Genomic DNA, 25,920 nt, shown 5'->3' with positions numbered 1-25,920 from the left:
ATGGATCTAATTTGAGTTGTCAAACTGTGGGCAGCCTTACCTTGGGACTCTTCCTCGGACTAAGAATCTCTTTCTGATCTGCTTACACCCTATGAATGTGGGAGACCGCGTTCGCTCGATCAGGCACCTACCTGCATACATCAAAGGCACAGGAGCTCAATGATCCTAGCTCCACTTTTGCCAAACTGGCTAAAGGTGCTTTAAAGTGATTCTTAGCTCACCGCTTGAATATTAATTTTTAAGTAAAATGATTTTTAAAAATTTTTATTTGCAATATTATCACATATATACAACACGTCATATTCATGATTTCAACACGTTTGCATTAACTTCTTATAGGACACAGAAAAAGCAACTCTTTAAAGTTGGTTCTTTCTTGGATAGAAGGCTAGTTAGATCTCACTTTTTAATAACTGTGCATTGGATATTTTAAACTTAAATGTTCAGTAATGAGTTTGGCATTAAGTTCTGCTTTCTAGATTGTGATCTAGAACACCTGAAGTCTTCCAATCAGTTGTCGTGGACATCTGCAATTGTGTTTTTCCACCAAACTTTCTTGCTGAATTTCTGGGCAACTATTTTTCTTTTCATCATTCTTTCTCATTTCAAAACTGCCCTTAAGTTATAATTTTGCATGTGGTATAAATAATAAATATGAGCAATTTGAGACACCACATATGACAAGAGTAGCATGCTTAGAAGAAATAGGTGACTTTGGACCTATGGTTCACAAAGCTCTTCAACACTGGGATTTTCCTTGCGTCATGTCTGGGTCTGTTGTAGCTTAGTTGATAGAGATTGATTGCTATGATTAGTCAACAGCTCCATTATCATTGTATCGTGCGACTACCAGGATGGTAGAAGGCAAACTTGATGGATCTTGTTTCATTTCATCTCGCAAATCCTTTGTTACTGAGTAACATCAACCTGAAATCCTAAATTTGTTGGGAACTTTCCTAGGAAATGATATCTAAGAAGCCCTTCTGATACAAACTGCATTTCCAATCTCCAGGTTAGAACATTTTGTGGTTTATTTAGACATCTGAAGAGCAGAACCTTAATTGAAAATTGATTTTTTTTGGAGGTGATGGAAGTAGTCTGAAGTTCCAAATTATCAGAATTTTGTTAGAAATGCACTAAGGCAATACTGCGGATAGGACTGGCAGACAGCTAATGTTGTTCCTATATTCAAAAAGGGAGATAGAGCAAATTCAAGGAACTATAGACCAGTTAGCTTAACACTGCTGGTAGGAAAGATATTGGCATTTTTACTCAAAGATGTAATAGAAAAACATCTAGAAACCAAAACTATAATAAAGAATAGTCAGCACGGATTTCAAAAGGGAAAGTCATGTTTAACCAACCTTATTCAATTCTTCAAAGAATTGAACAGAAAGAGTAGACAAGGGTAATGCAGTGGATGTAATATACAAGGACTTTCAGAAAACCTTTAAGTACCGCATAGTAGACTCATGACCAACATTCCCATGCGGCCGCACACCTCTCTGCTGGTTCTGCGCAGCCTGGGACCAGCTTTTACAATGTAAAATTTTGTGCATGTGTGAAACTGTGAATGGGCCATGCACCCCAAAAAAGAGGGAATATTGCTCATGACTATGGTCAGAGCATGTGAAGTCAGGGGACTAGTATATGGGGCAATAGATAGCAAACTGGCTACAAAACAGAAAACAGAGTTGGGACTAAAGGTAATTACTCAGACTGGCAGACAGTAGGATGTGGTTTTCCACAGGGACCTATGTTGTTTACCATTTACATAAATGATTTGGACTCGGGAATTGAAGTACAATTTCAAAATTTGCGGATGACACCAAATTGGTTATAGTTAATACTGAGGAAGATTGCGACAAAATACAAGAAGGCATTAACAAACTTGCAGAATAGGTGTGTAAATGGCAAATGAATTTCAATAGAGCGGTGAGAATATGGAATTCACTGCCACATGGAATGGTTGAGGCAATTAGCATTTAACGGGAAGCTAGATACATACATGAGAGAGAAAGGAATAGGTTATGTTGATTGGGAGGGATGAATTACGATGAAAGGAAAATCCTGTGGAGCATAAAATCTGGCATGGACCTGTTGGGCCGAATGGCCTGTTTCTGTACTGTAAAATTCTATGTAATTCTATGCATTCTTGGGCAATATGTACACCACCGTTTTATGTACATCTGCAGTTTAACAGCTATTTAAATTTGCATTTCCTCCGACCACAAAATGAAGTTTTATTTCTGCAACGACAACAGAAAATGCTGGAAACTCAGCAGGTCAGGCTGGAAAAAGTTGAAGTACTTGGTTACTTCTCCAACTTTTTCCATTTCTGAGGAAGGGTCATCGACCTGAAACGTTAACTCTGTCTCTCTCCACCATGCTGCCTGACCTGCTGAATGTTTCCAGCATTTTCTGTTTCAGATTTCCAGCATCCGCAGTATTTTGCTCTTGTTTTACATCTGCAAGTTCCTCCTTTGCACAATCGAGCTCACCTTGTCAAGGTGAGTCAAGCCCCAGCTTTTCTCTGAGCTGATTGGTGGCTGTCTGAGAGCTGCACCAATCGAGTGCTTGCGCCACGCCAATCATCGCACGTTTCCCCGGTAACGGCGCGGGCCGCCTCGGTGACTGGCTGCGAGGGGGCTCCTGTCATGCGGCGTCACTGTTCCCCGGAGAGCTGGGCACTTTCAGCCGGCGCTGAGACTTGCAACAGAGAGCGCCAATGTTTTACCCAAGGACGTCAAAATCAAAGCACTCAGTGGATCTGAGCTTTTTGAACAATGAAGAAGTGAGCGCGGTCCTGGAGGTGCTGGAGCGGGATAAGGAGGTTCGGAGGATAAATGATGAGAGGTTGAAGTATGTAGTCCCTGTGCTGCTTCTATTACTGGTCAGTGTTGGGGAGGTGCCAAAGCTGACATTGACCGCGCTGCCCGAGACTCCAGGCTTGTGGAACTGTGCTTCTGATTGTAGCTGTGTAAAGCAAAGTCGTGAATGGTTTATTTTTAGCATGATGTAAACACTACTAATACAATGCTATATTGATTACTTTTGCCCGAGAAGGAATTTTTAATATTCCCGTACTCTCATTTCGAAATTGAGTGATCTTGTTCGCTTCGATACACGAAATGTGAATGATTAAAGTAGAAGCGCAATATGTGTTTTTATGGTAATACAGTTCACTACTGGCATAGTTCCACCGTGGTATTTAATTTGTAACAAAGTCAATTGATAGGAAGCTTTAGTTGCATTAGAACATCCGTGTTGGGGTGGAGCGAAAATAATAAAGGATAGGGCGTTATTGGAATACTGTAGGGCCAAAATTTAACAAAATATAAAACGGCTCAGAAAGGAACTGTTTAAAAGCGCCGAGAGTATGGAGCAGAATCACCCATAGCTGTTGAAAGTTACCGTCAGAAAACGTTGCCGTCGGGAAGACTTATCATTGTTCCAAACTATTACAGTACACAATTAGAAAGGAAATTAATCTTAGGGCGTTGCCAAACTAACAAACGTTGTTGTAAAAAAAATTATATGAATACAGGCAGTATTAACAACGTGAATAATCTCACCAATCCAAGCATCTTCGGTCCGAGTTGCATGTTTACTGAAGGTGCGTGTTAACAGAGAGTTGGAGCCCGTCTCCGCATACCTTCAGAGGAGTAGCTGTGGCTGCGCAAAGCGAGTCTCCACACCCAGAATGACAGCTGTTGGATGCACTGACTCTCGCTTCAGGAACTCCTCCAGTGAGTGTTCTCCCTACTTCAGCCGCCGTTTCCGGAATGCGGGTCGTGCAACTTTAAAGAAAAAAGTAATCGTTATGTGATTTGCTTTAGGAAAACATTTCTCTACCAATAATAACATATCGGACCATTACTACTAACAATACTAACAATAACCAGCCCCAGGACAGTGACAGGGTAACACAAAGAATTCGACCCAACACAATCGTCGCTAAGCAAAAGGAAAAATATCTGACATATTGGGCAGAAACAACAAAAACCCAAAGCAAACTCAATTGCTACTTGGCCCTAAACAGACAATACAACATAGCTGATTACCTGACCATGGTAAAGGATAACAAACTGAGAAGAACCTTGACAAGGTACAGACTTAGCGAACATAGCCTAGCGATCGAAAAAGGCAGACACAGGCAGACCAGGCTGCCAAGAGAGGACAGGATATGCTCTCACTGCAGTCAGGGAGTGGTGGAGACAGAGATGCACTTCCTCACAGCTTGTGGAAAATATCAGGGCATCAGGGAGAATTTCTACCAAAAATTCTCACAAATATGCCCTGATTTCAGAAATCTGAATGACAACCAAAAACTCCCATTCCTACTGGGAGAGGAGAGAAGCTGTATAACACTGGCGGCGCACTATGTTACAGCTTGCCATGAACAGAGGGACAACCAGTAAACTAAGAAAAAAATATATATAAACAATGCGAATGTATATTTATACACTCAGGGATATACCTGTTTATACACTGTATGAATAGAACTGCGTTTATGTGCTAAACCATAAATGTATTTTGATGCTTTGGCAACATAAGATGTAACTTATCATGCCAATAAAGCGATTTAAATTGTAAAAAAAAATTGTAAATTGTAAATTGAGTGCCAGGTTTGTGTCCCCCCCCCCCCCCCCCCATACTGAGTTCTACGTCTCAGCCGTGGTGAATTGTTAAAGAAAAGTAAATTACTTCCATGCATGGAGGGGAAATTGGAAGAGGAGGCAGCTTTTGCTCCCCTTGCAGTGCACGAATTTCGCTGGTTGCCAGGGATATAACGACTACGCCCATGTTGCTAGGTGGCAAATGATGGGAAATACATATTTATGACATGATTCTGCCATTTGAGTCCCGTTATAGTACACCTGCCCGTGTTTGGGCAGATGTATTAGGCACCCAATGTCACTTTTAGCAGAGAAGCTCGCTGTTGGGGGGGGGGGGGGGGGGGGGAGGGCGGAGGAGATGGTGGAATGGCTCCCTACCTGATTTTCCTTCACTGCGCCCCCCCCCCCCCCTTCCAGGTTACACCAGTTAAAGAAGTGAGGAAACTTAACCCCATTACATTTTGTAAGCAGATGTGTCTAATAGTGGGTTTTGTTTAAATTGCATATTTTGTGATGTCTTTTGATTTATGGAACTGTTTCAAGAATATGAATACCCTAGGCTCCCAATGCCCAGTTGTTTGAAAATTATGCTTCACAACTTCATTTCTGGCCTTCAGTCCCCAATGGCCAAGGAAGATTCATACAGGCTCATAACTAGGAAGCTGCATTGCCTCTGTAGAGGCCAGAAATGACGGCCTGTATTGCTGGAGGCAGTGTTTGCATTTTCACCACCGTGCTGCTGCCTCCAGAAATGCTGATTTTAAAACATTTCATTTGGTGGGTCTCAGCACCTTAGACAGTTATGCTGCCTCATTTATCTTATGGTGCTGAAGTCAAGCTGCTGTTGGTGACATTGCTGTCATGTAAATGCAGTGTGAGAGACCAGTGAGTTTTTGGTGTGTGAACCTTCTCGATCTTTGCTTAGTGTTTATCTTGAGGGTGTGCAGAGTCCTATGCTAACAACTTTGGTATTGACTGATAAGTCCAACATGCATTCTATTTCTTTTTTTTACAACATAATCTGCAAATAGTGAGTTAAGATATTGATAACCATTTGTGTATAAACATGCTAAAGGAGAACAGAATAGTTCAACATTTTTGTTAATTACATTTTGAATGCGACTCTTTGTTTATCTCCAAGACCAGTGGAAATCAGTGCTTCCTTTCCTAAAGTATTTCTGTCCATTCATTCATTGACATTGCACTTTTAAAAAGTGTTTCCCTGTAAGCTGAACGCCCAGGAACAACTAGTCCCATGACGACAATCCTTTTGGAAAGTAGGTAATCAGTTGCAGGTTCGGCTCCCAAGCTAAAGAAACAAAATGGCTGATTCCATGGTGGAAAGTGATTAAGGTATTTCCCTTGGTAAACATGGTAACACCTTAGTCAATCATTTGCTTTATACAGGCAGATTGGCATAATTGTGCGGTATCTTTTGAGGTGGTCTGGAAGAAACCTGTTGCACATGTCAATGCCACGTGACCTTCACAGGTAGGGAAAGAGCCATTGCAGTCCTTGAGGTTGTCAGTAAATTTGTCTGCAGCAGTTGGAACAGTTCAGTGACTGTCTGAGTTAGGTCTTCTAACATAAACAGGTAGGAGTCTGTAAACACTGGTCCTTGGGTATTAATACCAACAAACATACCATTTGAGGAGTTTCCTGACCTGGTAGATGTTGCCCACTTGTGCAATGAAATAACCAAAGGGATTCTCATTCTATCGACCTGGTTAGGTAGAACTTTTACTGCAGTAGCAAGTGGGAAGATTTCAAGAAAATGTGGCTTTGCAAACTGAAGATTTCAGCATAAAGGCCAATGGATAAAAGTATGAAAGTATTTACAGCTGAAATAGAGAAATAGCAGCAACAGAAACAAAGCTACTTTAACAACAACTTGCATTTATATAGCACCTTTAATGTAGTAAAATGTCCCATGGCATTTCACAGGAGTGTTATCGAATAAAATTTGACACCGAGCCACGAGATCTTGAGAGATGACCAATAGCTTGGTAAAAGAGGTAGATTTTAAGGAGCATCTTAAAGGAGGAGAGAGAGGTGGGGAGGTTTAGGGAGGGAATTCCAGAAATTAGGGCCCAGACAGCTGAACGCACAAGTGGAGCTGCCAATGGTGGAGCGATTAAAATTGGGTCAGTGCGCAAGAGGTCAGAATTTAAGGAGCGCAGAGATATCGGAGGGTTGTAAGGCTGGAGAAGATTAGAGATAGGGAGGGGTGAGGCTATGGAGGGATTTGAAAACAAGGATAAGAATTTTAAAGTTGAGGTGTTATCAGACCGGGAGCCAATGTAAGTCATTGTGCACAGGGGCAATGTGTGAACTGGACTTGTTGCCAGTTAGGATACAAGCAGCAGAGTTTTGGATGAGCCCAATTTTATGGACAGTGGAAGATCGGAGGCCGGCCAGGAGAGTGTTGGAATAGTCGAGTCTAGAGGTAACAAAAGCATGGAGGAGTTGGGCGACATTATGGAGATGGAAGCAGGCGGTCTTGGTGATGGTGCGGATATGTGGTTGGAAACTCATCTCTGGGTCAAATAAGACACCATGGTTGCAAATGGTCTGGTTCAGCCTCGGACAGTTGCCAGGGAGAGGGATGGAGTTGGTGGTTCAGGAACAAAGTTGGTGATGGGAACTGAAGACAATGGCTTCGGTCTTCCCAATATTTAGTTGGAGGAAATATCTGCTCATCCAGTACTGGATGTCGGAAAGCAGTGTGACAAATTAGAGACAGTGGCGGGGTCGAGAGAGGTGGTGGTGAGTTTGAGCTGTGTGTCGTCAGCATCCATGTGGAACCTGATGTGTTTTCGGATTATGTCGCCGAGGGGTAGCATGTAGATGAGAAATAGGAGGGGGCCAAGGATAGATTCTTTGGGTGCCTCCAGAGGTAACAGCGCAGGAGAGAGAAGAGAAGCCATTGCAGGTGATTCTTTGGCTACAATTGGATAGATAATGGAGCCAGGCGAGTGCAGTCCCACCCAGCTGGACAATGGAGGAGAGGCGTTGAAGGAGGATGGTGTGGTCAACCGTGTCAAAAGCTGCAGACAAGTCAAGAAGGACGAGGAGGGATAGTTTACCATGGTCACAGGCACATAGGATGCCATTTGTGACTTTGAGTACTGTGGCAGGTGCGGAAATCTGATTGGAGGGATTCAAAGCAGCAGTCCAGGTCCATTTATCCGTCATGAATTCATTTTATATGGGTGAGATGAACTATGGGGGTGCAGCCTCTGAAGTTATGACATTTGGCATGGTACCTCGAATGTTCTGTGGAAAATGACAGCTCCTGTGCTGCTGGAACAAAAGGTGCCATTTGCAGAATGCAGCTAGTCAGCACCGAGTAATGTGTTAATGTCCTCGAACCTCACTGGATTGTCTCAAGACGGGGAGAAATTTGAATCCTTCTCATTCTGTACTTCATTATGTTCATTCATTTGTTTTTGTGCAATTCCTGGAAAAAGTATATTTCATGTGGTGGACTGTGCTGGTTTTAAGAATCACATTCAGGACTCGGGAGATTTTTTCAGGAGAATGAATGAAGAATTGAGTTTTTGTTTCCCATTGTCTCATGGGACTGGGTGAGGACTTTATCTTAGTTTTTTTGTCTTTTTTTGTTTAGTTCCAGTCTCCTTTTATATTCTGTAACAGTATTCTTTATTTGTACAATCTTACGGTATTCGGAGGTTTGATTACCATAAGAATGATTTCCTCTATTTAAAACATTAAGAATGCAAATTTTGCATGATAGAACAGTGCTCATTTGCCAATTATTTTATGTGGCAGAGTTGTCATTTTGCAAATTTCTTTCTGTAAATTATACTATACTTGCCGTAAAAAGCAATTTTTACATTTTGAGAAAATGGTGACAATGGTGAAAAGTGTAGTGTCCGTGTGTTGATAAAGACACTGAAGACAGGAGTTGGTTCATAAGTGTTTACTAAGCAAAGTCCGGGGGGGGTTCTAACGGATATACACAATATACAGGCTTATATAGCCCGAGTGGCAATTACCGGCATTACAGCACACCTGGGGCTCTTAAAGGCACATACACTACAATTCCTCCCCTTTTAGCTAACCAGTACATCATATTTTAAGTAATTATTAATTACATGTTATAAGAAAATTAATATACACATTGCTGTAGTTAATTAATTATAAGTCAGTCTCAGGAGGCTTCCTGACTCGGTCCGGATAACGCCTCGGGGGTGTAGTAGTTTCTGGTGGTGTAGTAGGTTCTGTTGGCAAGGCTGATTTCGGCTTGAATGCCAGTATTGGGTTCCAGTATCACCGGATCGGAGGTAGATATGGGTATCTCTACTTCATCGTTAGACGTATAGAGTTGTGGTGTAGGTTGTCCCTTTTCGGATGACTTTATGATTTGGTCAGCATGGCGCCTTATTATGCTTTCTTCGATGTCCACGGTATACATCAGTGGTCCTAGTCGTGTGCAGATAGTTCCAGGCTGCCATTTCTCGGTACGGTAGCCCCGGGCCAAAACTTGTTGACCTATCTGGAAGGTTCTAGTTGGCCTTTCATTCATGCCTTGAAACTGCCGGTTCACTACGTCCCTTCTGATGTTGGGCTTGACCAAATCCAGCCGGCATCTTAGGGTTCTATTGAAGAACATCATGGCGGGAGTTTGGTTGGTAACCATATATGTTGCATTCCTGTATGCGAATAAGAAGTTATCCACCTTGTGCTGAAGTTTTATGTCTTCATTACCCATGGCCTTTATGGCCTTCTTGAAGGTCTGGACAAACCTTTCAGCCAATCCATTGGTGGCGGGATGGTATGGGGCGGACGTGTAGTGCTTAACCCCATTCTTTTTTAAGAACTTTCTGAATTCTTCGGACACAAATTGCGGTCCATTATCAGAACATATCTGTTCCGGCAGCCCATTCCTGGCAAATATGGTCCTTAATACTGTGATGGTTTTTTCCGTGGTGGTGGAGGACATCTTTATTACCTCCGGCCACTTGGAGTGTGCATCAACCGCGATTAAGAACATTGAGTCCATAAATGGACCAGCAAAGTCGAAATGTACCCTTTGCCAGGGAGATGAGGGCCACTCCCATGGATGTAGAGGGGCTTGTGGTGGAGCGTTTTGGACCTTCTGGCATCCTAGGCAGCTCTTGGTCATTTCTTCGATGTCTCCATCGATACCTGACCACCATACAAACGCCCTAGCTAGGTTCTTCATTTTCACTCCACCCAGATGCCCCTCGTGAAGCTCCTTTAGCACTTTATCCTGGAGTTTGGGTGGAATCACCACTCTGGATCCACACATCAAGGTTCCTCGGCACACTGACAGCTGTTCTCTTCTTTGCGAGAATGCTGGCAACAGTGGTTCGCCATGTGCTGGCCATCCCTTCACTGTTAAATCGTAGACCCGTGAGAGAGTCGAGTCATTTCTCGTCTCCCTTTCAATGGCAGAATTTGTTACTGGTAGACATTCCACTATGGTAGAGTGGAACATCTCTACTGGGTCTACTGTAGGTGCCTCTTCTACCATTGGCAACAGTAGGCGCGATAACCCGTCAGCATTCCCATGCTGTTTTGATCCTTTGTATTCTATGTTGTATTGGTGTGCCCCTAGAAAAAGGGACCACCTCTGTAGCCTTTGCGCTGTCATGATGGGAACACCCTTTTTAGGGTTGAATATGGAGATGAGGGATTGATGGTCAGTCAACAAGGTAAATTTTTGTCCGTGTAGGTAATGGTTGAATTTCTTCACTCCCCACACCAGGCTGAGTGCTTCCCTATCGATTTGGGCATAGTTACACTCAGCTGAGTTTAATGAGCGTGACGCAAAAGCTATCGGCCGTTCTGAGCCATCAGGAAATTTATGGGATAATACTGCTCCTATGCCGTAAGGGGATGCATTGCATGCCAGTCTGATTGGCAGTGATGGGTTGTAATGAGCCAAAACTTCTCCGGATGTGATTAAGTCTTTGCATTTATGGAAGGCACGTTTACAGTCTTCGTTCCATTTCCAAATCACTCCTGTCTAGAAGATCATTAAGAGGGTGTAGAATAGTTGATAAGTTCGGTAAAAATTTATGATAGTCATTTATTAATCCCAGGAACGACCTTAATTGTGAAACATTTTCAGGTGCTGGGGCTTTTATGACCGCTTCAGTTTTTTCAGGTGATTTATGCAACCCTTCATTATTAATTATGTGGCCACGATATGATATCTGATTTTGGAAAAATTCGCACTTGGGGCGATTTGCTCGTAGGCCCCGTTCTTTCAGCCTAGCGAGCACCTGCTCCAAATCGGCAAGGTGCTCGTTGTCGTTTTCTCCTGTTACAAGGATGTCGTCTAGGTAGCATTGAGTCCCCGGAATCCCTTGCAGGACTTGCTCCATAGCTCTTCGCATCAGCTCCAGCTATCTGGCAACTCCAAAAACCAGTCGATTGTACTGGTACAGGTCTTTGTGTGTGTTTATCGTGAGATACGTTTTAGAGGCCTCCTCAACCTCCATCTGTAGATATGCCTGTGCCAAGTCAATTTTGGTGAAACGTTTCCCTCCAGATAGTGAGGCAAAAATATCTTCTATCCTTGAAGAGGATACTGTACTGTGTGAAGGACCGGGTTTACTGTCACCTTGAAGTCTCCACAGATGCAAATTTTTCTCTGTTCTTCAGATTTATCATTATTCAATTCAATGCTTTTTTCATGACTGGAACGATGGGTGTTGCCCACTCGCTCCAATCTATTTTGGATAATACGCCTGCCTTTTCCAAATTCTCCAGCTCTGCCTCGACTGCTGGACGAATTGCGTATGGCACCAGTCTTGCCTTAAAAAATTTTGGAATTGCTGCATCTTCCACTTTTATTGAGGCGGTGATGCCTTTCAAGGTTCCTAGTTTCTCTTGAAACACTTCTTTGGCGTTGGCCAAGATGTCTTTTAATCGTTCAGGCATGATGTCATCATTGTTTTTTTTCTTACTGGTCACCGTCAGTGCCTGAATGGAGTGCCAGTCTAAACGTATCTTTCTGATCCATTCACGTCCCAACAACGGTGGACCACCATCTTGTAGAATGTATAAGTACAACTTTTGTATTTCTTTGCCGTTGTATACAACAGGCACCCTTATTTTTCCTTTGGGGTATACTTTCTGCCCCGTATATGTTTTTAAGATAATGGATGTGTCTTTTAGAGGTATATGCGAAAATAGCCTCTCGTAATCCCGTCGATTTATTACGGTTAGAGCTGATCCTGTATCTAGCTCCATTTTAACTGGGGACCCTGCTATCGTGAGGGTAACCCAAATGGTTTGGTAATCATCTTTGGCAAGTACATTATGTAATTTGAGACAGCTTAGTCTCTTGTTTTCAGAGTCGCTATCGCTCTTCTGGTCTTCGGAGCGGTGTTGGATTTAAGAGCTCCTGCAGGGTATCAACAATTTCTTTAAAATTCTTGTCCTTTGGTTTGGCTGGAGTGATTAAATTTCGTAACAGCCCGTATGCCTTTGCGCCCATTAGGTTCAGCAGTACTGAAGCTTTTTTTTCATCTTCTATTCCATTTGCAGTGCAATATACCTCTACTCTTTCCACGTATGTGGTCCAATCTTCTATTTCGCTATCAAAAGCATCAATATTGCCAGACTTGGGCATTTCAGAAAAGATATGGTGCTTTCCCGCCGTTGCTGCCGATGACAATGCTGTTTCCCGCGGTTTCCGTTCTTTATTTATTTATTTATTTATTTATTTATTTATTTATTTATTTATTTACAGTTGGAGACTCGTTCCCGCCGGACTCTTTCTCCAGGTCTGAACGCTGACCTGCTTGCCGCGCCGGCCGTCTCCCGAGTGCTTCCTCCCAGTCCGTTATTGCTTGCCTGTCTCAGCTGTAGAGCCAGCCGCTGGAGCCCCAGCCTGACGCCCAGGAAAGATTAGCGCAGTACCTGCCACCAGCTTCTCTCACTTCCTTGAGTCTTCTGGACGCCCGAGGAATCAATGTCCTTGAGGTGCTGCCGAATTGCAGGTAAGTCCGTTTCCACTTCGTCGCCACTGTAGTGTCCGTGTGTTGATAAAGACACTGAAGACAGGAGTTGGTTCATAGGTGTTTACTGGGGGGGGGTTCTAACGGATATACACAATATACAGGCTTATATAGCCCGAGTGGCAATTACCGGCATTACAGCACACCTGGGGCTCTTAAAGGCACATACACTACAAAAAGGACTCCAATCCAGCTGGTCACAGTCCAAAGCTCAGGTTAGAACGCTGAGCAGGATGTAAATCCCATTTTTCTCTTGCAGATGGCTACTGCTCTTCTGTTAATCATGCAGTGCTGTAAAACAATGCCACAGAGCTAGTCAGACAGTCTGTTTGTGTGGCAAGAGAACAAATTAGTGAAGGAGATGCAGATACAGAGGAATACACGTAACAGATAGATTGTACACAGCAGGGTAGAATTATATTTGATTATTGCAAGATTTTTCACACACCACATCAACAGGCGGGGACAGAAAATGGGGTGGGGACCCGTTAAACTGGATTGCCATCCATTCCTTTGTCTTTCCAGCATCACTTCTGTGGGACGGTGGGTGTGCACATGAGGCAGTAATGACGTGACATCATACAACCCATTTTTCATCTCTAGTGTTTATTTTTGCACTGCAAATTAATCAGCCCGTATAAAACAAGCATCCAACATTGCTTAAATTGAAGGCAGAAGTGAATTTAAAAGGCCACAGCAGGTATAGTTTTAAAAAAGTGGTAAAATCCTAATACCTAAGCCATTTTCTTCCTTTGCTGCTGGCAACTGAATGTGGGACTCTCATTTTTGCCCCACACCCACCCTAAAGAAGCCACAATGCTAATTCTTTACTCAAAGGGACATTCGACACTAACTCCTAATTGTCACTTAACAGGACTTTACTAAAAGTAGTTGCTACATTTTGAAATTTAGCTTTATATACAGAGTCCTCCTTTCACACTGGAGGAAATCCTGGAGCAGAACTGAATAAACATGAGCTGTATATTTACACGAGTCTCTGAGAACTACTATATTTTAACCCATACTTCCCTCTGTATCTGAAAATAAAAATTGATTTTAAATGTGCAGGCTAAAACTTGTTAACTTGACAGCTGTGCATAAACTATGGCTGGTAACAAACTTAAAAAGAAAGAATGACTTACATTTATATAGTGCCTTTCACAACCACTGGATGTGCCAAAGCACTTTACAGCCAATGGCATATCATTTAGAATAATTAATAAAAATTAATAACAATAATTCCTATCAACATTTCATCTTATTGAGGTATGAACTTCTCCTCTGACTGCTCTGGGAGTCCAAGTTGGTTACGGTGCATAGACGACAATGAGACTCTTAGCGATAGCTGGAAAACATTATTTCCTTGATAACAACAGAAAAAGCTGGAAAAACTCGGCAGGCCAGGCAACATCCGTAGAGAGAGAAACCGAGTTAACGTTTCAGGTCGAAACCCTTCTTCAGAACTGAGAAAAAAGCAGGGGATGAAAAGGCCAGTTTGGGGGCTGGGAAATGGGAGGGGATGAAAGAACAAAAGGGAAGGTCTGAGAGGTGAAGAGACATTAAGAGATATTCAAGCTGAGACGAGATGGTAATAGGACAGGTAAAGAGACAAAAGACGGCTCTAGATGAAGTGTGAAATGCGCTGGCAGAGTGAAAGACAGCTGCCGTGTGGGAGAGAAAAAAAAGGGAAAAGGCACAAACCAAAGGTGTGGATAAAAAATATATAAAAATATAATGGGGGCCGAGGTTGGGATCTGAGATTGTTGAACTCTATTTTGAGTCCGGAAGGCTGTAAAGTTCCTAATCGAAAGATGAGGTGCTGTTCCTCGAGCTTACGCTGAGCTTCCGTGGAACAATGCAAGAGGCCGCGGATGGTGAGGTCTGAGTGGGAATGGAGCGGTGAATTGAAATGACAGGCGACCAGAAGCTCGGGCCTGCTGAGTTTTTCCAGCGTTTTCTGTTGTTATTTCGGATTGCCAGCATCTGCAGTATTTTGCTATCTTATTTCCTTGATGCAGCTTCACTTATTTTTCCCACAACACATTGCTCACTTTATCTCGTGTCTGGCAATGTCTGTTAACTCTCACATCCTGCCATCAAAGCCCAGCAATAGCGGCAGAATATAAATCCCCAAGTTACAAAACGCAGCTGTTTTAACCTAAGGTGGGAAGTGATTTTTTTTTAAACTGCAGCACCATCCCATTGTGTAGCCTGCCTGGACACGCCCCTTCCCTTCACAAACCGCTGACCATCCTCGCACATATCTTGAGACTGGCCACCACGTCCCATCGATTACCCTCCCGTTTTGGGTGGGTAGTTGCATGTTAATGAAGCCCAGCTGTTAAAATTGTCCAGGCCTCCCGCTGCTGCTCTCTGACAGGTCGATCGGTGCTGAGCCCCTTCCTTGCCTGTGTTAAAATTCCCACCCACATGTTTGTGTGCTACCATTCTTGAAACGGAAGATCCATTAAGAAGTGCACAATAGTTGTAAATCATAGGTTATAAACTACTGTTTAAATTTAAGATGCACTGTAGGTGCATAATTAGAGTTTAATCTCACAAAAGCCTTGTGCTGAATCTTTCATGCAGGTAATAGAAAAGCTATATGTTCTGTATCTATATCTATATCTCTCAATCTCTCATCCGAGACGGTTTGAAGCGTCTTTACGTGTCGGCCGGACTAAAATCGCGCTCGCGGTACCCCAAAAACCTTCATTAGCGACAGTGACCTCGAGCTCGACCAATCGTACGCCGTGTTGCTGGCGTGTGCCACCGGGCCAATCGGTGCGTGTGTGGCCGGGCCTTATCGTTCTGAACCGAGGTGAGTCGCCGCCATCTTGATTCCAAACTTTTCCTTTTTCCCGCTTTCTGCGTCTTTAAAAAAAAACGTTGCTTTTAAAACACATATTGTTTTTTAAAAGAAAATGATTTAGAAAGTAATTAACTTATCTAATCTCATTAATTTTCCTACCTTCCCCGTTTTTCCAGGTAGGCCTAGAAGCCTCGGCGTCTCCTCCGCACCCGCGCCCGAGCTAGGCACCTCCCGGCCCCACTCGAAGGCTGGAGGGCCGAGCCTCAGCCCAGCGCCGCTAGGGTGCGCGCGCAGCAGGAGCTGAGACGCGGCGTCTCTCTCTGGCTCGGCTGGGGGGGCGGGGCTTGCTGAGCGTCGACGGTTACCCTGGCAACCGGGAGTGTAGTCCTCGTGGGTGACTGTCCAAGGCGAGCCGGCTGCTGGGGTTGGATATCGGGTCGTGGGGGGGGGGGGTGGTAATGGGTAGTGGGTTACAGCGGTCCCCGAGGGTGCGAGGTCTCGTATGGAGACTGTGTCCTCCCGTCCTACAGCGGTCCCCGAGGGTGCGAGGTCTCGTATGGAGACTGTGTCCTCCCGCCCGTCCGGGTACGCAATGTAAGCGTACTGGGGGTTGGCGTGGAGGAGGTCGACCCTCGACCAGGGGGTCCGTTTTATTGGCCCTCACATGTCTTCTCAGTAGTACCGGCCCTGGGGACGTCAGCCATGGTGGTAACGATGTCCCCGATGTGGACTTCCTTGGGAAGACAAACATTTTCTCGTGAGGGGTGGCATTGGTGGCAGTGCAGAGCAGTGACCGAATCGCGTGGAGTGCATCGGGGAGCACCTCCTGCCAGCGGGAGGTCGGAAGGCCCCTAGACTTTAAGGCTAGTAGGGCGGCCTTCCAAACTGTTGCATTCTCTCTTTCCACCTGTCCGTTCCCCCGGGGGTTGTAACTGGTGGTCCTGCTTGTGGCTATACCCCTAGCGAGCAGGTACTGGCGGAGTTCGTCACTCATAAACGATGAGCCCCGGTCGCTATGGATATAGCTGGGGAAACCGAACAGGGTGAAGAGGCTGTTCAGACATTTAATGACCGTGGCACTGGTCATGTCCGGGCAGGGGATAGCGAACGGGAAACTGGAGTACTCGTTAGTGATGTTGAGGAAGTACACATTGCGGTCGGAGGAGGGGAGAGGCCCTTTAAAATCGACGCTCAGGCGTTCGAAAGGGCGGGTGGCTTTTATCAGGTGGGCTCTGTCTGGACTATAAAAGTGCGGTTTGCACTCAGCGCAGACTTGGCAGTTCTTGGTCATGGTCCTGACCTCCTCGATGGAGTAAGGCAGGCTGCGGGCCTTGATGAAGTGGAAGAACCTGGCGACCCCCGGGTGGCAGAGGTCATTGTGGCGGGCCCTCAGCCTATCGAAATGCGCGCTGGCGCAGGTGCCACGCGATAGGGCATCTGGGGGTTCATTGAGCTTCCCAGGCCGGTACAAGATCTCATAGTTGTAGGTGGAAAGTTCGATTCTCCACCTCAAGATCTTGTCATTTTTGATTTTCCCCCTCTGCTTGTTGTTGAACATAAAAGCAACTGAACGCTGGTCAGTGAGCAGGGTAAATCGTTTTCTGGCCAGGTAGTGCCTCCAATGACGCACAGCCTCCACAATAGCCTGGGCCTCCTTCTCGACCGCGGAGTGTCTGGTCTCCGGGCCCTGGAGGGTTCGTGAGAAGAATGCCACAGGTCTCCCCGCCTGATTAAGGGTGGCGGCCAGGGCGAAGTCGGACGCATCGCTTTCCACCTAGAAGGGGATAGATTCGTCCACTGCGTGCATGGTGGCTTTGGCAATGTCCTCCTTGATACGGTGGAAGGCCAAGCGGGCCTCTGCCGTCAGGGGAAAAGAGGTGGATTTGATCAGCGGATGGGCTTTGTCTGCATAGTAGGGGACCCACTGGGCGTAGTAGGAAAAAAACCCTAGGCACCTCTTCAGGGCTTTTAGGCAGTGGGGCAGTGGGAGTTCCATAAGGGGACGCATCCGGTCCGGGTCGGGACCGATGACCCCGTGTTCCACAACACAGCCAAGGATGGCGAGGCGGTCTGTGCGGAATATGCACTTCTCCGTGTTCTATGTCAGGTTCAGGTGTTGGGCGGTGCGGAGGAATTTTTCGAGGTTTGTGTCATGGTCCTGCAAGTCATGGCCGCAGATGGTCACATTGTCTAGGTAAGGGAAAGTGGCCTGCAGCGCGTTTTGATCGACCATCCGGTCCATCTCCCTTTGGAAGACGGAGACCCCGTTGGTAACGCCGAAGGGAACCCTAAGGAAGTGATAGAGGCGGCCGTTTGCCTCAAAAGCAGTATACTGGCGGTCTTCAGGGCGGATGGGGAGCTGGTGGTACGCTGATTTCAGGTCAATGGTCGAAAAGACGTGATACTGCGCGATCTGGTTGACCATGTCAGCTATGCGGGGGAGTGGGCAGGCGTCCAGCAGGGTGTAGCGGTTTATTGTTTGGCTGTAGTCGATGACCAGGCGTTGTTTCTCGCCGGTCTTAACGACCACAACCTGGGCTCGCCAGGGGCTGGAGCTGCCCTCTAATCCCCTCCTTCAGGATCCGCTCCACTTCGGTTTTGATGAAAACCCTGTCCCCGGCACTGTATCGCCTGCTCTTTGTGGCGATGGGCTTACAGTCGGGGGTGAGGTTAGCAAACAGTGGGGGGGTGGGACTCTGAGTGTGGAGAGGTTGCATCTGGTGCGCGGCGGGCAATTTGGAGGCTGCTGGCTGCGGACTGTGAGTGGGGGGAGGGGGCCACCGTACGCCATCGTAACGCTTTTGAGGTGGCACTGGAAATCCAACCCCAGTAGGACGGCAGCGCAGAGGTCGGGCAGGACCAGGAGTTTAAAATTATTGAACACAGTCCCGTCTACTACTAGTGTCACCACGCAGTACCCGCCAATGTCCGCTGACTGGGACTCGGAGGCCATAGAAATCCGCTGGTGCGCAGGCAGGACTGGGAGAGAGCAACGCCGCACCGTGTCGGGGTGGATGAAGCTCTCTGTGCTCCCGGAGTCAAAAAGGCAGTTTATTGCATGGCCGTTTACCTTAACGTCCATTTTGGACCGAGCTAGTTGGTGCGGTCTCGTTTGGTCCAGCGTAACAGAGGCCAGCGTAGGGGTCGGTGTGTCGCTGCGGGTATCAGATGGGGGGGGGGGGGGGGTTGGCGGTCTGCTGCGTCCCGGCTGGTGTCCAAGATTCCCATGTGGCTGGAGTCGTCCAAGATGGCTGCTGCTGCGGTGGTTCGCACATGGCTGGGGAGGCCCAAGATGACGGCCCACACGCGGCGCTGTTGGGGGCCCAAGATGGCGGCTTGCCCGGCCCACACGCGGCGCTGCTGGCGTTCGGGGTGGTTTTGGCCTTGCAGACGCTGGCGTAGTGTCCCTTTTGCCCGCAGCCCGAGCAGGTCGCATTCTTCGCCGGGCAGCGCGCTCTGGGGTGTTTGGCTCTCTTTCCCCCCCCCCCCCCCGGTCGCGCGCTCTCTTCCCCCCACCGGGCACTTCAGCTAGTATTATTATAAACCTATGGTTTTGCAGTGTATCATAACTGTGCTGGAACAAGGAAGTGCAAATGGCCCATCATGGTTTGGGAGTGATTTTATTAGCCTCATGGTACTGATGTGTGCATCTGATAGTGGAGGAGCACACCATAATTCTGATATGAAAAATATTCCACAGATATTTGATAACATTGTGACTACAACTGTTTCTCCTTCTCCCTTCCCCTCAAAAAAAAAAAAAATGTCACGTCACTTATGGTCTACTTTTTGGAACAAAAGCCCTGAAAGTTATTTGAAAATCAACATATCAGTTTTCTGATACTTTCTGGATGATAGTACTGTACTAGTGAGCATGAGCTATTCTGATCTGATGTCCTACATCTACAGAAACATGAGAATTATTGAAACGCATAATGAAGGTAACATGGATGATAGAAATTGTTCATATTTCTGGAAAGAATATTTAGCTTAAGTAACAGGTTCAACCTTTTTTTCTCTGATTTCAATTTTAGGGAAGTCAAGAAGACAAATCCAGATAAATTATGGTTGAAAGGAGTAACCGGCCAATGGTTTGAAGAAATAAGGAAAGCAAAATTTAAAGGTCAGACTGACTTAACCAAGATACTTAAAGTGCCCTATACCTGGAGTTTGAGTGAGAAAAGCAGGACAGGTTAGTAAAGAATTTGTTACTGCCAAAAACTGATAGAGACCAAGAACAATTTATGATTTCACCTCTGTGTGAACATTTAATGTAAGCTAATATTTTCAATTTTTGAGTAATAAAAACCCAGTTTTTCAACCGTAATAAACTAGATTACTCACAGAAGCAATTACCATTTTTTCTAAGATGGAATGCTTAAAGGAAATATTGCCGTTTATTTTTCATAAAGAAGAAGGAACTTGCCTTTATGTAGCAACTTAACACATCTATCAGAAAAGTCCTCATTCACTTTTGGGAACAAAATCATAAAGTTGAGTATGAAGAATATGTTTACAATTTTGGTACAAATAGCAACAGAGGAAACATTCACCCAGCGTTTCTACTGCTTGCCTTTTTAAAAAAAAAAAAGGTATAAGATGAAAGCTGCCGTCGTGATTGCAGTTATTGTCAATTCTTGCATATTGTCATTTTAATTGGAGGCAAATTTACAATGGAAATAAAAAGGACTGCTCAGTTATAAAGTGTAGATAGTTTCTCTCTATCTATTCTATTTCCACTGGTTGGGGAGTCTAAGACTTGGGGACATAGCCTAAAAATGAGAGCCAGGCCTTTCAGGAGTGAAGTTAGGAAACCGTTCTACACGCAAAGGTTGGTCGAAGTTTGGAACCCGCTTCCATAAACGGCAATTGATGTTAGATCAATTGTTCTTTTTAAATCTGAGATTGGTTAACAAAAATTTATCAAAGGTATTAAAGGATAAAGGGTAAAGTTAGGTATATGGCATTAGGTCGCAGATCAGCCATGATCACATTGAATGGCGGAACAAGCTCGAGGGGCTAAATGTCCTAATCCTGTTCCTGCGTTCCTCTGTCTGATGCATGGTTTCTTAATTTGCAGAGGAAAGGTCAAATGGTTTAAGTTTGTTCTACCGGGGTACGGCAAAAGTGGGCTTCATAACCTTGTATGTATACCAAATCGGTTATGGACAACAGGACGACTTCGAGTTGTTTAATTGTTCCCCCAACCACTTGCTGGCTTTTTCCCAACACTTCCTTCAACAGGACGACCAGTCGTCGTCTTCCTGTGCAAGGACGGTTAACTCCAGATTATTAGGGTGTCGGTTAAGCCTTCTAAGCATACACTTTAAACAGCACATCATAATGCAAATATAACAACAATAGCCACTTGGAACACCACCAAGACATGTGATGCGATTCTGAACATTGAATGCAAACTCCCGACCCTTCCGGGATCTGATAAGTCGTTACTATGGTTTACTGTTCGCAACCTTGGTGTTATATTTTGTAGCGGTTCGTGTAGATCACCACTAAATAAGAGAGTTTGACTTCGAACTATTAACAAGTTGTTTATTTACAGGAACAGGCTAATTACAGCAGGTAAGGTAGCAGGTAAGATGGCTGACTGTAGGAGTACCGTGGTGTAGGTCTTGTCCCAGCGGGGACTCCACGGGGACTGAGTTCGCAGTCCTGTGGGGAGCGTGATGACGTCATCGCGTTGCTCGCGTTTCCCGCGCTTAGGGCGTCACGTGATGCGCGTCGTTGCGTCGCTGGCCGTGCGTCGCTCCCGTCGGCTGGCTGTTGAGGCCGAAGATGCTAGGCCGGGCTGTGCCGGCGCACGCACATCACGTCGTACGTGACATCAGCGCGCTAGGGCGCGCCTTAAAGGGGCAATGGCCCCAACAGGTAAGTTAAAAGGGCAACGGCCCCAAAAGGTAAGTTAAAGGGAATTATGTGTCTCAATGTAAGGGACAACCAGTGGTACCGCCACAATTTGATCCTAAAATGAGCTTCCGACCACATATCCACAGCATAACAAAGACCGCCTACTTCCACCCCCGTAACATCACCCGTCTCCGCCCTTGCCTCACCTCATCCGCTGCTGAAACCCTCATCCATGCCTTTGTTACCTCTAGACTTGACTATTCCAACGCACTCCTGGCTGGCCTCCCACATTCCACCCTACGTAAACTTGAGGTAATCCAAAACTCGGTTGCCCGTGTCCTAACTCGTACCAAGTCCCGTTCGCCCATCACCCCTGTGCTCGCTGACCTACATTGGCTCCTGGTTAAGCAGCGCCTCAATTTCAAAATTCTCATCCTTATTTTCAAATCCCTCCATCAAAAGCCCCTTCCTATCTCTGTAATCTCCTTCAGCCCCACAACCCCCATCCCCCCGAGATATCTGCGCTCCTCTAATTCTGCCCTCTTGAGCATCCCTGATTATAATCGCTCAACCTTTGGTGGCCGTGCCTTCTGTTGCCTAGGCCCTAAGCTCTGGAATTCCCTGCCTAAACCTGTCTGCCTCTCTACCCCTCTTTCCTCCTTTAAGACGCTCCTTAAAACCTACCTCTTTGACCAGGCTTTTGGTCACCTGCCCATATTTATCCTTATGTGGATTGGTGTCAAATTTTTGTCTTAAAATACTCCTGTGCAGCGCCTTGGGACGTTTTACTATGTTAAAGGCGCTATATAAATACTTGTTGTAATTCAGCATACAGTTCATAAGTTTTCTGTCCCCAATATATATTGCCGGTAGTGGCTGGTCCAGCTGTGTGTTGGTTCCTCTCCGAACATCATCACCATCGACCATGATGCTACATGCTCGAGTTGTTGGCTGTGGACCCACCCCAGGTCGGCTATCAGTCCGAGCAACAGACCCAGTCTTCATTTCTAGTTTTAGTTTTGTAAACCAAGCACTATTATGTGTTACCAGTTTCACTTCTGACTGATATGGACATTTAGTTACCTTTACCTTCACACTGGATTAAGTAAACGGATGGGCTTGCTCTGGCCACAATAGGAGGAGGTCCTTTCCATTTTGGTTCAAATACGTGTAATTTCGTACCATCACTACGTCACCAGCCTTCTATTCCGATGGCTTGACTTTTTTTTCAAAATACTGTGGAGTCTGCTTTTTAGATTTACCAACGTTTTTACTCTACCATCTGATTCAACCATTTAATTCCTACTGCCCCCAACAGCAAAGGAGGTGCTGTGGGTACCAACAAGTGTCCTGGCATGTGCATCAGTCTTCCTGTCATTGCCTGGTATGGTGAGATACCTGTGGTGGCATGTGGGGTTGATCTGATTGTCAGAAGACACATAAGCAACATATTTACAATAGCAAAATACTGCTGGAAATCTGAAATAACAACAGAAAATGCTGGAAATACTCCGCAGGCCAGGCAGTATCCGTGGAGAGAGAAACGAGAGTTAACGTTTCAGGTCTGGGACCCTTCATCAAAACTGGAAAAGGCTAGAGATGTAACAGATTTTAAGCAGGTGCAGAGGCAGGGAAAGGGAGGAAGGAACATTCTGTGCTTGGGTAGGAGGCAGGTGAGATAAAATGTTGCAAATGGGGATGGCAAATCATAAACCGACTGCAAAATGGGGGAAGGGGTTATAGTCTGGAACTGTTGAACTCAATGTTGAGTCCAGAAGGCACTGTACAGTGATGATGATCCGTCCAAGTAGACATGCGGGGCACCAGGTATTGCAGTCTTCGGAACTGGGTGTGCCTCGAAACCCAGCAACGGTAGGGGGCACTCGTGTGACTTGCCCCTATACTGCAACAGCTCTGGTAGTAGGCTAGTTTGTTTTGGAGTAATATCCAAATGCCGTTCCATTAACAAAAGTGTCCAGTGGCTCAGCCGACAAGGGTGTTGTAGTGTATGTACCTTGAAGAGAGAACTACTTTTACAGCTCCTGTATACTGTAGTACCGGCAGTGACCACACCTGCATATAAGCCTTGAGCATGCCTCTGTACCCTCAGTCTTGACACTACCCTACTCCAGTAAATACCTGTTGATTGTTAAGTTACAGCATCCGTGTGGTTATTGAAAAACATCATACCCTCAGAATCACGGATCTAACAGTGGCGACGAGTGTCGATTCGAATCTACCTGCAACTCTGCATTTCCCTTCGAGGATTCGCTCCGGGAGGGCGGTGGAAGAAAGTCGAGGCCAGAAACACGGGCGTCGACCACGAGCAGTCGTCCGGCAGAGAGTGAACATCGCAGGGGAGGCTGTGGAGAGCCGGGCTTGGTTCCCCAGCCACGACGATCAGCAATGGACTGATGACAGGTACAGCGCAGACCCTTCCCGGACAGCGGCGGCTGGAGCCGACCGACGGCAGAGAAAAAGCCGAGCAGCGTCGACTGGGTAAGACAGAGGGTGAAGCGCACAGGGCGCAGCCGGGGGTTGAAAACCGAGCGGCGTCGAGGAAAAACAAAACGGGGAGAGAGAGAGTGTAAAGCAGCAGCCGGGTTCAGGACCGAGCGGCGGAAAGGTGCACAAAAAAAAAAAACGCGCAGAGCACAGCCAGGGCTCAAGGGCTGAACAGTGTCTGCGGGGAGAAGAAGGGAGAGCGCGGGAGACGCCACTGAGCCGTGGAGAAGAAGGAAGAGCGCGGGAGACGCCATTTTTAGAAGCCGCAGCGGAGAAGGGCAAGCGCGGGAAGAAAGGAAAGTGCGGGAGATGCCATTTTGTGCCAGCGGAGAAGAAGGGAAAGCACGGGAGACGACATTTCTGATAGTTAAATCACACCCAGGGATGCCGAAGAGTGGCAGTATCTCTACGTTCGACAATGAAGTCGAAGATTGGGTGACATGTGGAACGTATTGAGGTGTACTGCAGGGCGAATGAAGTGCCAGATGCTAGGAAAGCACTGGTTTTGTTAAATTCCATGGGTGCAAAAACTTATGGGTTACTGCGAAACCTAATAACCCCAGAGAAGCCTGTGAATAAGAATTTCGAAAGCATAGTAGAAATCCTACAGGACCACTTAAACCCCACACCGCTGCTGATAGCAGAACGATTTAAGTTCCATAAAAGGAACCAACACAAAGACGAAAGCAATGCTGAGTACTTAACGGAACTGCGCAAGCTATCGAAACACTGCCAGTTTGGAGCGGGACTAGCAGATACGTTAAGGGACAAGTTTGTGTGTGGGCTTCCAAGTGAAGGAACCCAGAAACGGCTTCTATCAGAAAAGGATCTTACGCTGGACAAGGCTTTCAGTATGGCAGTATTACACGAAGCAGCCGCAAGGGGCGCTGCAGAGATACAACGGAGACCGCAAGAATATGGCACCAATGAAATGTCCTATGGAGCAGGGAAGTGTTATCGCTGCGGCAGAACAACACATGACCAGAAGGATTGTTGATTCAAGGACCAAGTGTGCAGACAGTGTGGAAAAGCAGGACACATAGCAAGAGTCTGCAGGTCTGGGAAGAAAACCAACAGCAAGAAATATCCACAGGAGAAGTACAAAAAGGTACACAAGGTGATGGACAGTAGTTCAGACGAACAGAAAAGTGACACAGACTCCGGAAGCAAGGAGCTGGGTTGTCTGAAACTACATAAGGTAACCAAAATGGAGGATCACCAGGCTAACTGGGTTACACTCAAGACAGACGGAGTCCAAGTGAAAATGGAATTGGACACAGGATCAGCCCTAACGGTCATAAACCAAAGGGACTACAAGCGGCTATTCTCACATATACCCTTGAAAGCTACAGAGATTGTCTTGAAGACGTACACGGGGCAAAAAGTCTACCCCAAAGGAAAAATAAGGGTGAAAGTGATATACAAAGGCCAGGAAATACCTAAAATGGACTTATATATATTGCCAGATGGAGGACCACCACTGCTAGGACGTGAATGGATCCGGAAGAGACAATTAGATTGGCATTCCATACAGGCACTGAAGGTTGAGGCCAAAAAGGATGACGACGTCACACCTGGACGACTGTCAAAAATGCTAACTGACGCAAAAGAAGTGTTCCAGGAGGGACTCGGAACACTAAAAGGCATAACAGCAACGATTAAAATAGAGGAAAATGCAAGCCCAAAGTTTCTTAAGGCCAGACCAGTGCCTTATGCGATCAGACCAGCTGTCGAAGCAGAGCTGGAAGGGTTGGAACGTTCAGGAGTACTGTCCAAAGTAGACTCGAGCGAGTGGGCTATACCCATCGTTCCTGTAATGAAGAGGTCGTTGAGTAATACGCCTGGGGAACCAAAGAAGGTCCGCATCTGTGGGGATTTTAAGGTGACAGTGAACCCAGTCCTTCACACGGTACAATATCCGCTTCCACGAATTGAGGATATTTTCGCCTCGCTATCTGGAGGTAAACGCTTCACCAAAATTGATCCGGCCCAGGCGTACTTGCAAATGGAGGTAGAAGAAGCCTCGAAACAGTACCTCACAATCAACACTCATAAAGGTCTCTACCAATACAACCGGCTGGTGTTCGGGGTAGCATCAGCT

The 25,920-nt window shown here is 46.0% G+C and overlaps 1 protein-coding gene across 1 annotated transcript in view; it reads left to right on the top strand.

The window, feature by feature from the left end:
• Nucleotides 1–2,691: 2,691 nt before the first annotated feature.
• LOC147111830 (uncharacterized) overlaps nt 2,692–25,920 on the top strand; it is a 340,177-nt gene continuing 316,948 nt past the window's right edge. Inside the window, exons 1-2 of the mRNA XM_085999107.1 lie at nt 2,692–2,862; nt 19,484–19,641. Of these exons, the coding sequence (XP_085855233.1) occupies nt 2,729–2,862; nt 19,484–19,641 (292 nt within the window). The 5' untranslated portion in view covers nt 2,692–2,728. The remainder of the gene's footprint in view (nt 2,863–19,483; nt 19,642–25,920) is intronic.

The sequence above is a fragment of the Somniosus microcephalus genome, chromosome 10 (genome assembly GCF_052327205.1).
Source record: "Somniosus microcephalus isolate GS21.2 chromosome 10, FLI_Smic_1.0, whole genome shotgun sequence".
Taxonomy (NCBI): domain Eukaryota; kingdom Metazoa; phylum Chordata; class Chondrichthyes; order Squaliformes; family Somniosidae; genus Somniosus; species Somniosus microcephalus.
This window is presented reverse-complemented; position numbering and strand designations above follow the sequence as displayed.